The sequence below is a fragment of the Eschrichtius robustus genome, chromosome 1 (genome assembly GCF_028021215.1).
Source record: "Eschrichtius robustus isolate mEscRob2 chromosome 1, mEscRob2.pri, whole genome shotgun sequence".
Lineage (NCBI taxonomy): Eukaryota > Metazoa > Chordata > Mammalia > Artiodactyla > Eschrichtiidae > Eschrichtius > Eschrichtius robustus.
In genome coordinates this window covers 50,517,186-50,533,116 of record NC_090824.1, presented here as the reverse complement: position 1 = coordinate 50,533,116, position 15,931 = coordinate 50,517,186, and the positions used below count along the sequence as shown (strand labels likewise).

Sequence of the window (15,931 nt, the reverse complement as noted above, 5' to 3'; positions counted from 1 at the left end):
TATGGGCAGGCTATTCATAAATAGCCAATGATCAGTAAACATATGACTTCGTTAATAATAAAAATGCAAATATAAGATACTACATATCACCTATCAAAATGGAAAAGGCTTTTTTTTAAAAACAATTACTCTATTTCCTTGGGGTGGTAGAATTATATTAATAAAACCTTTCTAGAGAGTAGTTTGGTAGCTGTATAAAAAGCCTTTAGAACGTGCATACTTTTTTTGATCCAGCAATTCCAACTTTGAGAGCATGCTCAAGAAACATCATGATTCTAAAAGTTTGGGAAGAAGCTAAGAATTCAACAGTGGGACTGGTTGAGCAGATTTTGGTACAGCCATGCAATGGGATTCTATGCAGCCATTCAAATAGATATTATAGAAGAATATTTATTGATTGGGGTAGTTATTAATTGGTAGTTGTTAAATCCAGTGATCACTTTTCTGTTCTCATTTTGTTGCAACTCTCAGCAACATTTAACACAATGTTGGCATTACCTCAATGTCGAGACACCATCCAGGTTTCTCTCCTACCTCATCACATGCACTGGCACTTCCTGTGGTTTCCCCACACTGAAACCAAGTGTTGGCTTTTCTCACAGCAGAGAAATCTCAGCCTACTCCCGTCTTGTGTGATCTACCTGGCCCCTAAGGCATAATGTCACATGACGGTGCCTCATACCCAGATTTCTGCGGTGCGGTCAGCCGTGCTTCAGCTGATAAAACACCAAGTCGGGGAGCACACCACTTCTCTGTGCCCCACAGTATTAGCTCTGGATACCCTTGCAGTGCTGTTCCTCTGCTAGCCCATTTTTCAGACCTCTTTCCAGACAATGTCCACCTCCACCTGATTCTAGTTCCTGTCTTATTCTAATAATTATTGCCTGATTCTGGCAACTTATCGGCTCGTACATAGTTAACTGCTCTGCTTCATCTTACGTCACCTTGCTAACCCGTAAACGTACCCTATCTTTTTAGGCATTAAATGTGTTCCTAAAGAAATCTTTCATATTTAGCTCTATGGTTCTTGTAACTGGACCAACAACCTTGCAGTTTCTATTTCACTTTCAAGGCCCAAATTGTAAATTTTCCCAAGTAATCTAGTAGTTTTTGAACTTAAGCCTTGATTTCACCTTTAGTCAAAATTTCCAGGCTATTCTTGAAATTAAAGCTCAATCTTGCTCTTCTAACATCAGACCTCTTCTAATACTCTGAAATTTTACATCCTTAAACCACATCTCAAATTGCCACTTCATCCTTAACCAGAATTCACTTATCACAACATTCAGATTACATTTCTTGAGGAATTTTCTTTCGGTGTCATTTTTATTTTTTTATCAGTATCTCTTCCCCAAAAAGCTTTGAAAGAAATATCTTCCATTCCAGGCTTTCTGTAATATTAAGATTATTCCTGGGACTTCCCTGGTGGCGCAGTGGCTAAGAATCCGCCTGCCAATGCAGGGGACACAGGTTCGATCCCTGGTCCGGGAAGGTCCCACATGCCGTGGAGCAACTAAGCCCACGCGCCACGACTACTGAGCCTGCGCTCTAGAGCCCGCGAGCCACAACTACTGAAGCCTGCGTGCCACAACTACTGAAGCCCAAGTGCCTAGAGCCTAAGCCACCGCAATTAGAAGCCGACGCACTGCAACAAAGAGTACGTCCGCTTGCCGCAACTAGAGAAAGCCCGTGCACAGCAATGAAGACCCAACGCAGCCAAAAATAAATAAATAAATTTATAAAAAAAAAAAGTTATTCCTACATTTGAAATACTCTTTGTACGTTTAACAACTTCCTGTCGTTCAGATTCATTTCTGGGCCATCATCATAGTCCCCCCCCCCCCCATAAACTAATAGATAAGTGCATGGTGTTGAGTTATTATACCCAAAATAGCAAAACAGTCTGCTTCAAAGTGAGTATTATTCCTTTTAAATGTAAAAACTCTGGGGACAGTGTGTTTTTAAATTTTCAGTGCCAAAAGGTAATTATGTAATGAATATCATAGTAATATCCTGAAACAAAGGTTTTCACTATCATTAGAATAGATTCTGTGACTTGAAATTTAAACAATTTGCAATTCTTGAATATACTATTAAGACTCTTATGGTGAACATTAGCGTGTAACTAGTACAGAAATAATGAAACTTAAATTTTTAAACTAATGTATACTTGGATTATATATTTTTACACATTTTCATATTTTTCCTAAAAGATTATGCAGAAAATATTTTTCCTATAAAGCTTTGTAAAGTATACCATCATGTTTATTTTATTTTATTTATTTTAAAAATATTTACTTATTTATTTGGCTGTGCCGCGTCTTAGTTGCGGCATGTGGGATCTTCGTTACCGCGTGCAGGATCTTCACGGCGGTGTGCGTTTAGTTGCCACGTGCGGGATCTAGTTCCCTGACCAGGGATTGAACCCGGGCCCCCTGCATTGGCAGCACGGAGTCTTAACCACTGGACCACCAGGGAAGCCCCCATCGTGTTTACTTTAATATCAAAATTTCATAAAATAGAAATTTAAGCAGAACATCCTAAAGTTTACCATAATTTTATTGTAACTTAATATCAAAATTACATAAAATATAAAATTAAGCAGAAAATTGATGAATTCTGTTTCTTCAGATGGTCTTTAAGAATCTCAAAACCCTTGGAGTTTGCTGAAAAAAGAAAATATTCATAAAATTAAACATTTTGGAAACCTAAGTTATTGTACATTTCTTAATATTTAGTTTTAGTTAATTTTAAAAATAGGTCAATACATGCATATTGTTCCAAATTCAAAAGGGGACACAGTGAAAAATAAGTCTGTCTCACCCTCTATTTCTGCTCTCCAGAAGCAACAGTATATCCTTATAAAGATTGTCTAATCATATACAAGCATGTGTGTGGGGTAAATGCTTTAAAAACACACAAGTGGTAGAATACAATGAACACTATTCTACCCCTTTTTTCAATTAGTAATAAACACATATTTATAATTTTTAACTAATCCCTTCCTCTATGGCTTTGAAATTTAATATAAATTAGAAAAGTTCTGAATAACTTTTAAATAGATAAACATTTAAGCTATTTGTTTTGCAATTATAAAAACTACAGTAAAAAGAGCTGTACCCAATTTTATGCATAAACCCAAGTATACCTGTCGGATAAATTCCTAGAAATGGAATTGCTGATATATGCAGTTGAGGTCTTAAGAAAAAAGTTTTTACCATTTTTTATTCTGACCAACTCTGTGTGAGAATGGGCGTTTCTCCCCTACATCACCAACATTGTGTTTTTAAATAAAACAAATGTATTTGAGAGCACATGTTGAAACAGGGTTAAACCTTATCTACTTTGGCTACATTTCTGTGGTTAACTCTACAATATGATTTCACAAATATTCTAAGAAAAAAAATTCTTTTTGGGAGAAACTAAGTAGCAGTAAAACCAAATTATTTCACTATATCATGAAAATTTTTTCTCTCTCTCAAAAAAAACAAAAAAACCATACATCAACCTGTTTGATCCAGCACTGAAAAAATTCCTCAAATTATCACTACTAAATTATAGTTTGGAAATTATGTCAAGGGTTCTCAGCATCTGACTCCACAGATGATAAAGGGACCAACTATTTCAACTTAACAGTGAATGTCAACTGCAAGTCAAGGACTGTTCTAGAAATTTTTAAGAGGGACAGGCACATAAGTGACTAAAACGGTGTGTTAGAACTGTCACAGAAGTCTGTATACAGTGCTTAGATTCTAAGCACTGTACTTAGATTAACAATTCTGCATGGCAATCAGGGAACATTACAAGAAATGTAACAAGTGTCTTGTGCTATCATAATAAATCGGTTAATTTCCTATTGTGGTTTATTTGCTTATCTCCCAACTCATTAAAAAAATATTAACTGGTTTGCCAAGATAGATATAATAAAAAGATAAAAGTAAGGAAATCAGGAAATTCAGGTAAGAGAAAAATACAGATCAGAAAAGAAGAGGAAGCCAGAGCCGCAGCCAACATTTATGCTAGTAATTCCTCTGCTGCCGTAGAGGTGGCCTGCACGTTTGGCTGTGCTTCCTGGCAGCTAACACAAAGAGAGTCTATTAGTAGATTTACAGTCTCCCCAAGATGAAAATAAACAGTTGCTTGGGACAGACACAGATTTCTCTTGTCCTGAGATCTGTTGAAAGTGCCCACTATTGGTTTTCATAGCAGAATAAGTTTTATATGTCTGTGAATTTATACCAAATCTCAGTTCAGTAAAAGTCAATCTAAAGGCGGACAAAATAGGAATTCCCTGGTGGTCCAGTGGTTAGGACTCTGCGCTTTCACTGCCGAAGGCCTGGGTTCAATCCCTGGTTGGGGAACTAAGATCCCACAAGCTGAATGGCGTGGCCAAGAAAAAATTTTAAAAAGGTGGACAAAATATGCGCCAGAGGTGACCTAATCCTGGGGTCACAAAATCACTGTCAACAACAGCGAGTGGTTGAGACTGGTAAGAGCGTTGCCTTTACCTAAAGGCATTCCAAGTCAAAAAAAATTTGTTTAAGGATTCATTGTGGGCTAGGTGAAGTCAAACACATGTTCAGCTTATGGAATAGAGGCTGGAATATCAGTGACTTTTATAAGAGTATCTGTCTGGTTATATTCCAAAAACTAAGCAGTGCCTGGAATACAGTAAGATTCAAATACACGTCAAATGAGTGAATCCAAGAATAAAATTTAGACTATCCCAAAGTGAACGGACTTTAATCCTCCATGAATACTGAGCAGCAAAAGTAATGCAGAAATTTTTTTCAAGAAATATATATAAGAAGCTGTTAATCATGGTTTCAGGGTTAGGAAACGGAGCTAGTTTTTCCTTTTCAATTTTATACTTTTAAGCATTGTTTGAAATTTTTATCATGTACTTGTGTTTTTATTTAAATAAAGATGTTAATTACAAAAAGTAAAAAAAGACAATTGGGTTTGGTGTTCAAGGTTATATTCTCTGAGAACCTGGAGGTATTTGGTTACTGTTCTTAACTGGAGGTGGGAAACAAAATATAATTAACCAAGAAATCACACGTTAGGATGCCTGAATCTAAGGAAAACTGTTAAAAATGCAGATTTCTGGGCCCTACAACTAGAGAGAGACATTTGATAAGTTTGGGGTGGGATCCTGGAACTTAACATTTTTAACAAGGACCCCAGAGGATTCTGATGCACGTGGTCCACAGGACACCCTCTGAAAACCACTACCCAACAGGTGATTATTCTTTTTTCCCCAAGACCTCCCCCCAACTCCAACCCCTCACCATCACCACACTCAACCCAGCTCCCCTACAATTCTTTGCTGCCAATTTAAGGCAGATTACCTAGGTTTTGAGAACCAACCATGTGGACGGCAAGGCTGACCTCTTGGAATAATAACGTCATCAGGAGTCTGCCTGTAAAAGAACTAGCCCACCTCCACAGCCAGTCTGAGATTTCCCTCAGAAAACAGTTCTTGGTCTATTTCATACAAATGTGCCATCAAGTACATACAATTCTGTGTCTCCCAGCATGAACACAGTAAGTTCAGCCTAGAACATTTCCAACGAGCTACTGTAGACTTTTAAAAACTTCAGCACACCTACAGAACATCTGAATTTTAGCAATATTACACCAAGAGACAGCTGTTTCTTGCTGTTTCTGAGGGCACACTTACCTATCTTCTACTATCTTACTGGAAGGATAAAAAACTTTGAATGAAAATCCACTTCTTGGAAAAGAGCCCTTTGGAGAGAAAAATGCCCATAAGTGAATACTCAACTTTTAAAAAAGAATCCCTATTTTTAAAATCAAACTCCTTGCTCCTAACTTAAAAATAAAGTTACAAGATGTGACTATAAAGTAATGAGACAAATTTTTGTATGCTCTTTATAGAGAAAAAATATTACTATAAAATATCTCCACTTGAAGCAAAAAGTCAAGTTGACTAGAACAGTTATGCTAACAAATGTGACTAGAAATGCTTAGGAGGGGTTCTACTTAGTATAAGAAATAAACAGTACTGGGTGATGCTAAATAAGCATATAAGACACTCCAACATCATGTTCGAGAAGTCTTTCCTGACCCTCACCCCAGTAAAAATCTGGGTTTGATGCCCTGCCATTGTGCCCCCAAAACAACTGAGCAGTAGTCACACATACAATTGTCTGGCCATTACTAAACTCTAAAGTTACTGAGCAGACTCTGTCTTTTCAGTCTTTGTGTCCCTGGCACTAGCTCAACGTCTGGCCCATTGCAGGTATTCATTAATGGGAATAAGTATCAAGAAAGGATGAAGCAATGTCAAAACCAAGTTTTGGGCTTGCCCAAAAGATATAAATAAGGTTAAAAAGATATAATGATGGTGTAGGAACTGGTTGTTTACTCATTTACAGTATGAAAAAGTGGAAAAATTCAGAAATAAAGTGGTTTCAAATAGAGCATTAACTATGAGAATGCCCAAAGAGTTCAATTTAAATAAGGAAATAGCCTCATTGTGACAAGAATATTGAAATGTGAATAAAGATTCTACAAAAATTAGGGCCACAAATTTCAAACAATGAAACCAAATCAGCTTTCTGTGCTCATCCTTAGAGCAGTAGCTCCCAACCAGGGACAATTTTTGTCTCCTAGGAGACATTTGGCAAGTATCTGAGGACATTTTCGATTGTTACAACTGGGGGCTGCTACAGGCATCTAGTGGATGGAGGTCAGGGGTGCTGCTAAACACCCTGCAATGCACAGGATGGTGCCCCAAAACAAAGAATTATCTGGTCCAAAATGTCAGTAGTTCTGTGGTTGCAGAAGCCAGACAAAATAAATGTGTGTGTGAGAAAAGCAGTAAGGGATGATGTTTCTAGGAATGGCCTAGATGAAATAAAAAAGTACTAAAGTTTAAAATTCACAAGAATCAAGGAAACATACAGATTAAAAATCACTAGTGAAGATATTTGACATAAAAAGCAACATTATGCAGCATTTAGTCCCCAAGTTCAAAAAGTCAACCATACTTGTATAGAAATTCAGAAGCAACTTGAAGATTCTGAAGCAATTTCAAGGTTCTGCATAAAAATGAAATATTAAACTGTGTCCCAGTAAGAATTTCCACATTTACCAGTCTTAGATTTTGGGGACTTGGACAATTTCCAACAACAACAATAACAACAACAACAAAAAATCCTCCTCAAAGGACAAGTACCATTAACATGTTTAAAGAGAACGGAATACATGCTCTGAAAGTAATTTCCAGAAAGGAATCCCAAGGAATCCCAAGGCAAGTTACTTTGAAGGGGAAAATACTCATCTGGATTTATAAGCTTTGGTGCATTTTTCTTTTTCTTTTTTAAGAAAAAAGTCACGTTACTTTATAGTCACATACTCTTTTGAAAGTTTAAGAACTTTCTGTTTATACCAAATTAATTCAGTGTTTCATTTATAGTATATTTTTACTCCAACAGTAACTGATTAAACATATATTTTAAATTTAAAGAAGTAACACTCTAATCTTGACAAATGATGACTACATAATGTTAACTACATTCTTACAGGGTTTATGCAGAGGCATTCGGTATTGGTCAAAGTAAAAGGATCGTATTTGTCTGCGATGACAAGTAGGTCAGGCACAGGGTACACTCTCAGAGCATAGTCATACGCCCAATACACCGGGCAGACATAAAGAGGGAGAGGAGTCAGGTGTCCTTGGGATAAGACAGTCTTTACAAACTACAAAAGAATGACACAAAACAAACTTCAGTGCATTTGCAAAAGCTAAAAGAGCAACAAAGAATTTCAAATTAAATACTAATTACCAAAGTGACTTAGAAAATTTGAGAAACAGTTGGGAAAACTGAATTACAAAACCTTGGGAAAACTGATATAAAATGAAATCAACTATCCTGTATTTTAGGAGAAATTTATGAGTTTTCATTCAACACCATAAAAGCTACTCCCCCAAATAGTTATTTTGGAGCAATTGTATTTTTAGCTGTATAATAAACTCATTTACTAATTCTGTTCATCTAAAAATAACTCCACAGCTTGAGTAACGCCAAGAATATAACTTAGCCTACATACACTTTAAAGGTTATAAAATACATACTAAAAATGCTCTGTATGATCTACTTCCATACTTCCAAATGAGGGTACATGTAACCAGTGACTGACAACTGGGAACCTTGAAGCTACAAGATAAACACTACACATCCTCCTGATGTGGGCAAATCATAGGAAATACTTAATAAACGTGATAAACATAAACATTTTATTTAAACAAATATATATATATATTGAAGTACAATGTAAGATTTATGAGTTCTAAAGGCAAAACAGGAACCTCCAAAGAAATTTCCTGCTACTTCGGGGCTTTCTTCTGCCCATTAGGCGATACGTCAGTAAGAAAATTGAGAAACACTGATTTAGGAACAAAAATTACCTTACTGACAAAAGTGTGCTGAAATTATTTTGAACTATAAATAAAAACAACAAAAGGGCAAGTGATTAAGTGGCTTAACAAAATTTTATATAAAGCCACATGTAATTAAGATACCTTAATAAAGAAGACACAACTTACATGATTAGGAATATCCAAATTGCTACTGGGAAAACGGACACAGTTTCTGCACATTTTATTCACTAAGTCTTCACGAAAGACAATAATTTCTTGTGTACAATACTGAATTCTGAAATAAAAACAGTAGTTGAATGTGACTTCCTCAGAACAAAATATGAGGTAACTTTAAAGGCAAGATGTTTTATAGTACAAAGCCATTCCCACTTCCCATTGTTCACCACAGAAAAAATTCAACCAGAATCTATTCACCCATTCATTTGACAGTCATTTATTGAGCTCTTAATATGTGTCTGGCACTATTCTAGGAATGAGAATAAAAAACAGATACAATAATTACACAGTATGTTGGAAGATGATTAAGTGTATGGCAAAAAGAAAAAGGCTAACAGGAATCATTTAGGGGAAGGGAAGGTCTAGAAGGCTAGAGTATTAAATAGGAGTATTGGAACAGGTAGGGCTCATAATGAAGTTTGCTCTGAGCACAGACTTGAAGGAGGTGAGAGAGTCAAGCAGACATGCAGAGGAAGAATACTGCAGGCAGAGGGAACAGGCAGAGCAGAGGCCCTAAGATGAAACATGCCTGGCACATTTGAAGAACAAAAGGAGGCTGGAGTGGCTGGAATAAACGAGGAGGAGAAGAAAGTCGGAGAGGAAATCACGGAGGAAACTGGGGGCCAGATCATGCAGGCCATGACTACCATTGCAAAGGATATGGGCTGTTACGGAATAACATGAGGGGCCCATCTTTCTGAACCAGTAGGGTGGATGTGACATGCCTTACGGTTTAAAGGATCACTCTGACATTGTTAAGGACAGACTACAGAGGAGCAGGGGTAGAAGCTAGAGAAGAATGAGGAGGCTATTACAGTAATCAAGGCTAGAGAAGATGGTAGAGGGTTGTAGAGGAGGAGGTATAGAGAGGTGGCCAGATTCTGGATATATTTTGAAGTCCTTCTTCAAATTTTTGAAGGACTTCCTAAAAGCTTGCATGTGAGGAAGAATCCCAAAGGTTGGTCTGAACAACTGGAAGGATAAAGGTGTCAGGAACTACGATGAGGAAAGCTACGGAACAGGGCTGGGGACTGATGAGGGAAGAAGATCAGAAGTGCAATCTGAAGATGTCTATTAGACATCCAAGGGGAGATGATGAGTACACAACCAGATACGTAAGTGTGGAATCTGGTAGAAGGTTTGAGCTGGAGATATCAATGTGGGAGTTGTCAATACACAGAGGGTAATTAAAGCCCTTGGACTGGAAAGGTCACTGAAGGAGTGAATGTAGGTAGAAAACAGAGGAGAAACAACGACTGAGGGCATTCCCTCAGTAAGAGCCTATGGTCACAGTGAGTAGCACATACAGTAAACGTGTAATCCTTTCAGTCTTCCACTGTAACTTTTCTTAAAGGATGTGTAATTGGAATATCTATTTTTAAATCTCCATCCATTATTTAAGCTTCTAAATTCAGTGTTAGTGAATTATTTAAATACAGTTAAAACATTTTTAAAGTTTTGAGAAACCTAAGATAGAAAGAAATTTTCTTTTCATTTTTATCCCATAACAATCAAAATTCAGAGATAAATTTTAGGAAACAGGTTAATTTTTTTCCCACTTTTTTTTTTTTGTTTTTTTTTGGCCACGCCCCCCATGGCATGCGGGATCTTAGCTCCCCAACCAGGGATCAAACCCATGCCCCCTGCAGTGGAAGCGCAGAGTCCTAACCACTGGACCACCAGGGAATTCCCAAGAAATAGGTTAATTGTTAAATGAAAGGAAAAAACCGCAACACAAAAATACTAATATTTACCTGCAAGGATTAGTAGTAAAAACTGAAAATGGTACTCTTTGTCTGAATTCATTAGTGATGCTTTCAGCAAATGGTGGCCTATAAAAACAATTTATGTGATATAGTATGCATTTTTAAATTTTACAGAATTTTCTTTACTGTTGCAAATATCTGAATAAAACTTACCTTGGTAAGATGGAACCAAATCCAGGATCCTCTGGACCAGGAACAAACACAAATCGACTACTGTAGCAAAATTCAACATAATTCATTCTAAAAATATTGCACCACTATCCCGTAGTCTAAAACCAAGTTACTGCCTTTAATTACAAATTTTTAAAAATTAAATTTCATACATTTTAATAAATGAACTACTAAAAGGCTCCAGACCAATACCGTCCAATAGATCTTTTTGCAATGATAGAAATGTTCTAAACCTGTACTGTCCAATTATTGAGTGCTTGAACTGTGGCCAGAGTGACTGAATTTTATTTTTATTTATTTTATTTTTTTATTTTTGGCCACGCCCTGCAGCTTATGGGATTGTTTTAGTTCCCCAACCATGAATGGAACCCGGTCACCACACCCCACCCCAACTCGCCTGCAGTGAAAGCACCGAGTCCTAACCATTGGACCGCCAGGGAATTCCCTTAAATAATTTAAATTTAAAGAGATACACGTGGCCAGTGACTATCATATTGAAGAGTGTAGCTCTAGACCCTTAGAGTAATGTCACCAAGAAATTTGGAATACTGTGGAAATTATCACTCTTCCTTTTAATACTTTTCATTATAAATCTCTACTAGAGTGTAACATACATTATCATGATAGAAGGTTAATTTTATCTCTTAACTGTACTAATTTTCTCAACTTTTTCTGCCATCCATTTCTTAACTTAGGATTCATTTTTTGTGTTTCTTAAATAACACTTTAAATAAAAAATATAGCAATAGAAATCATTACCTTTGGTGAATATTTGGGTATTCACATATTATATCTGCCAAAGTTTTTAGGGAATCTAAAATTTTAAAGGGATATTGAATTTAATTTGCATATGATATACATAAATCAAATTTTATTTGATTAGCTACAACTCTACATATTTTGAATGAAATTAAAATATTATAGATCATTTCTTATCAATTTAGTTTATACAAATGTAGAAACACTTATTAAACAGATCCTCAATACCTTTCAAAGCTTGAACGTGATTTTTTCCATATGGTACAGATGAAAAATTGCCAAACAGAATAAAACAGGTTGGAGGTGCTGGTGAATAACCTAAAAATAGAAGAAGAAATGAACATATAGAGTGTAGAAATCATATAAAAATCTTTTAACCATGAGTTTTTAAATAATAAAACCGTACTATTTAAAGAATAATACCTTATTTTAATAACATTATTATAAAAAATAGTAATAATAGTGCCCATTTACTGAGCACTTATTTTGTGCAAGGCCCTGCAATGGCTTGATTAATCCTCACAACATCCCTGTAAACTGAGAGAGAGATTAAGTAACCTGCCCAAGGTATTAGACTGCAGCTTAAACCCAGTTCTGTCAAATTCCAAAGCCTAAGCTGTTCTCCACTCTTGTACTATTCTTAGGACTAATTCTCATTTATCATGAATACACAGACACACACACACACACACAGTTATTTTTCAAATGTAAAAATGTAAGTCTTTAAGATGAATTCATTTAAAATATTTCACCACTGAATCAATGTCTTTTAAAAACTAGACTACTCAAAAAGATACATTTTTTTTTTAAGAATTTAGTTTTAGGACATGAATTCTCATTAGAGTTCAAAAAAGAATAGAAAAAATGACACCTACCAGAAAACATGGTGTGAAGTTTTTCCAATACTTCTACTTGGTCCAACCAAACATCAGATATAAACACAAACATGGCATCTTTGTTCTCATCCTCTAGTTGTTTTAGTTTTGCAGAAGTCTTCACAGATGTATTAGAAGGGCCTCCAAAAAAATTAATATTTCCATAGTATGCCCTAGGTAATTATAGCACAATTATTACCTTCTATCCTATATTCTGTTGGAGATATTTTTATGATATTCTACAAATTTAGCTTCTATCTAATGACGTAATTGTCCCATCAATGTAAATTGGACCATGAAAATGTATTATTTGTAGCACAAAAAACAAACAAGTTTATTTAAGTGTTCTAAAATGAGAAAGGAAGCAATACGGAAGCAGTAAACAAAGTACAGATATAGTATACCTGTACCTTTTAAAACTTACTAAAGCAAATATTAAAATAAATCACAATTTCCTATGTAGTTGAAAGTAGGAGAAACAGGTACTCAATTTGAATAATAAAAGTCTCAAAAAAAGTGCTAGCCATTTGACCAAGCAATTCACTTCTAGAAATCTGTTCTAAGAAATTAAGGATGTCTACAAAGACTAACGAACATCCCAGAATTGGGAAAATCTGGAAGGAACACTAAAGCTTGCAAAAAGGGTCACTAGGAAATTGGGGTGATCTGCACTCCCAGCCCCTACTGCTCTTGCCACCCACCCTTCACTGGCTGCCATCCTGCAGTTCCCAGCTTAAATGTACTACCCCAGAGAAACCTCCCCTGAGGATCCCAAGAGAAGTTAGATTTCCCCATTACACACACTTGTAGGACCCTGCACTTCTCTTTTGTAGAACTTATCAAATTTGTAATCAGCTAATTATTTGGGTGACAGTTTAATGTCTATCTCCCCAACCCAACACCTAGCACAGAGCCTGGCAATATAGTATGTGCTCAAAATACACTGCTGAATGTAACAAATCATGTAATTAAAAAAAGTATTTCATGGTAATGGAAAATGTTGACTGCATATTAAATGAAGAAGCAGGTTGCAAAGCAGTGTACAGTATGTATCCATTTTTAGTGTCCAAAAAAAGGGAATAGATATAGACCTATATATTCATGCATTAAAAAGAAACTCTCCATGTTATATATATATATATATATATATATATATATATATATATATATATATATATATATATATCTTGTTAGAGTTGATTCTTGTTAGGTTGCTGTAATTATATCCTATAAAGTCACTGCAAACACTGCATTAGGGAATACTGAACCCTTGTTCCTAAGGAAAACATGTACATATCAGACAGATTGTAATATTAAATCCTAAAAACAAAAACAAAAACAAAAAAAAAACCTCATGTTGGTAGATTCTATTTTCTTTATTTTACAAAAGAGAAAGCAAGGTTCAGGTTCAGAAGTGTTAAGTAACTCTCCTGAGGCCATCCCAATAGCAGGTACCAGTGTTAGGTTACAATCTTGCGGTTATCAGAGGAATGAAATAAGATGAAATTGTATGAAATAATTGTATGATGATTTCAATTATATACCCAAACATAAACCAGAGCATCACAGACAGAAATACCTATTAAGCTGATTCTTGAGAAATTAAAGCTTAGAAAAGCCTCACTAACACCTTCCATCCTTGGTACATGGAATACAGGAAGTGCCCTACATATGAACCTTCAAGTTGCGAACTTTCAAAGATGAAAACGTGCCCTGTATGCCAGCCGTTGTACTGTACTACTGTACTTTTCAAGGTACTGTACTGTATGATTAAGAACATTTTATTTTTTGTGTTTGTTTTTTATGTATTATTTGTGTGAAAAATATTATAAACCAATTACAGTACAGTACTATATGATTGTGTTAGTTGGGTACCTAGGCTAACTTTGTTGGACTTACAAACAAGTTGGATTTACGAACGTGCTCTCGGAATGGAACTCATTCGTATGTAGGGGACTTACTTGTATAATGTGCAAAGACAGGAGCAAGAGGAAGGCCTATTTTCCCAAGAAATACTCTAGGAATTCTAGGAACTCTAACAAGACATTGGGCTCAGAAAACACAAGTCACATGCCCTGTACCAGTGAAAGAGAGCAGCATGGCAATGAAATCCCAGCAAATCTGTATCCTAAAAAATTGATATGGTAGACTAGGCAATGGTGGGAAGGCATTAGGTCAGTTCAGATTCTTTTGAGATGGGACCATGTTGTGGACATATTTGTATTCATTTATGCTTTTTTTTAATAGATTTTATTGATTGATTGATTGATTGATTGGCTGCGTTGGGTCTTCCGTTGCTGTGCGTGGGCTTTCTCTAGTTGCGGCGAGCAGGGGCTACTCTTTGTTGCAGTGCGAGGGCTTCTCATTGCGGTGGCTTCTCTTGTTGAGGAGCACAGGCTCTAGGCCTGTGACACACAGGCTTCAGTAGTTGTGGCTCGCGGGCTCTAGAGCACAGGCTCAGTAGTTGTGGCGCACGGGCTTAGTTGCTCTGCGGCATGTGGGATCTTCCTGGATCAGGGCTTGAACCCGTGTCCCCTGCATTAGCAGGCGGATTCTTAACCGCTGCGCCACCAGCGAAGTCCCTCATTTACCCTTAAAACAGTATTTTACACATAGAAAGAACTCAATAAAATATCTATTGTTGAATTCACTGACTGCCACCAGAATACAGCCTTCTGAATTTTACTTTGGAGGTATTTTAAGAGAAAAGTAATTTATAATCCTAACTGGAATAAAATGATTATTTTACTTTAACATACTTTATGACACCTCATACCAGTCCATTGGTGTACTAAACACACACAAAGCAGTTTAATTTAGAGAAAATGAGACAATTTAAATGGAAGATTATTTGAGACATTACAATGATGAACTCTTGGCTAAACTGAAACGAATGGTACTACTCATGGCCAGCTTCCTCAATTACTCCTCTCATTCAGACGTAGTAATTTTGAGGCTTGTATGAAACTAAAACACCAAAACAACAGCAATTATGCCTTAAATATAGTCCAAAAAATCTCCTACAATGATATAAACTAGCTACAAACTAGCACTAAAAACATTCACTTAAAAGTGAGCTGGCTTGATGAGGGCTTGTATTCTCTGTGGCGTGAGCAGCACTTTCCCCCGGATTATGTACTTCAACAGGAAGAGAAGATGCACAGCAAAAGCTGCCTGCCAGTGACTCCCAGCCAGCAAATGTGGCCTTGGCACATGATTTATACAGGCATACTGGGCCTAAAATCTTAGTCCTCATACTTCTCCTTGAAATCATCACCATTATCATGGAATCTCAAGATTTAATTCCCCCAGATGCTTACAGGCTCCAGGAAGGTAATACTAAATATCAAAGCAGCAGCCAGCAGAGGCTGACTAGGTGTGAGTGAGGGAGCACACACATACACAGTGATTGCACACAGTGGGCAATCACTGCAGTATAGATGTTCCAGGTGAGAATTCAGGTACAAAGTATGGCTAGATCTGATTGTTCAAGAGAACTCAGAAATCTAGACTATTATGAGAAATCTCCTGATTTTTAAATATTGCAAACTAATTCAAAATGTGTTTTAACACCTCAAAGGGGAAAAAAGAAATTTCTATAGACTACTTTCAACCCACAGGCCACCAGCTTCAACTTCTACACCATTATTCAGCCTCTGCTCAAATACCTTGAGTGACAGGGAACTCACTCCTCTCAGAGAAGGCCCTTTTGGAACCACTCTAATATTATAATG

General features: G+C 36.4%; 1 protein-coding gene and 1 non-coding gene across 3 annotated transcripts in view; both read right to left on the bottom strand.

Annotated features, from left to right (window-relative positions):
* Positions 1–2,405: 2,405 nt before the first annotated feature.
* Positions 2,406–2,478, bottom strand: TRNAG-GCC (transfer RNA glycine (anticodon GCC)). Its single transcript has one exon. It is a non-coding gene; the product is annotated as a tRNA-Gly (tRNA).
* Positions 2,479–2,541: 63 nt separating this feature from the next.
* POLE2 (DNA polymerase epsilon 2, accessory subunit) overlaps positions 2,542–15,931 on the bottom strand; it is a 28,682-nt gene continuing 15,292 nt past the window's right edge. For both annotated transcript variants that reach the window (XM_068530312.1, XM_068530384.1), the window contains exons 11-19: positions 12,198–12,374; positions 11,551–11,640; positions 11,323–11,377; positions 10,546–10,605; positions 10,381–10,458; positions 8,576–8,684; positions 7,552–7,728; positions 5,684–5,751; positions 2,542–2,666 (exon numbers count right to left, since the gene is read on the bottom strand). In XM_068530312.1, the coding sequence (XP_068386413.1) occupies positions 2,648–2,666; positions 5,684–5,751; positions 7,552–7,728; positions 8,576–8,684; positions 10,381–10,458; positions 10,546–10,605; positions 11,323–11,377; positions 11,551–11,640; positions 12,198–12,374 (833 nt within the window). In that variant the 3' untranslated portion in view covers positions 2,542–2,647. The remainder of the gene's footprint in view (positions 2,667–5,683; positions 5,752–7,551; positions 7,729–8,575; positions 8,685–10,380; positions 10,459–10,545; positions 10,606–11,322; positions 11,378–11,550; positions 11,641–12,197; positions 12,375–15,931) is intronic.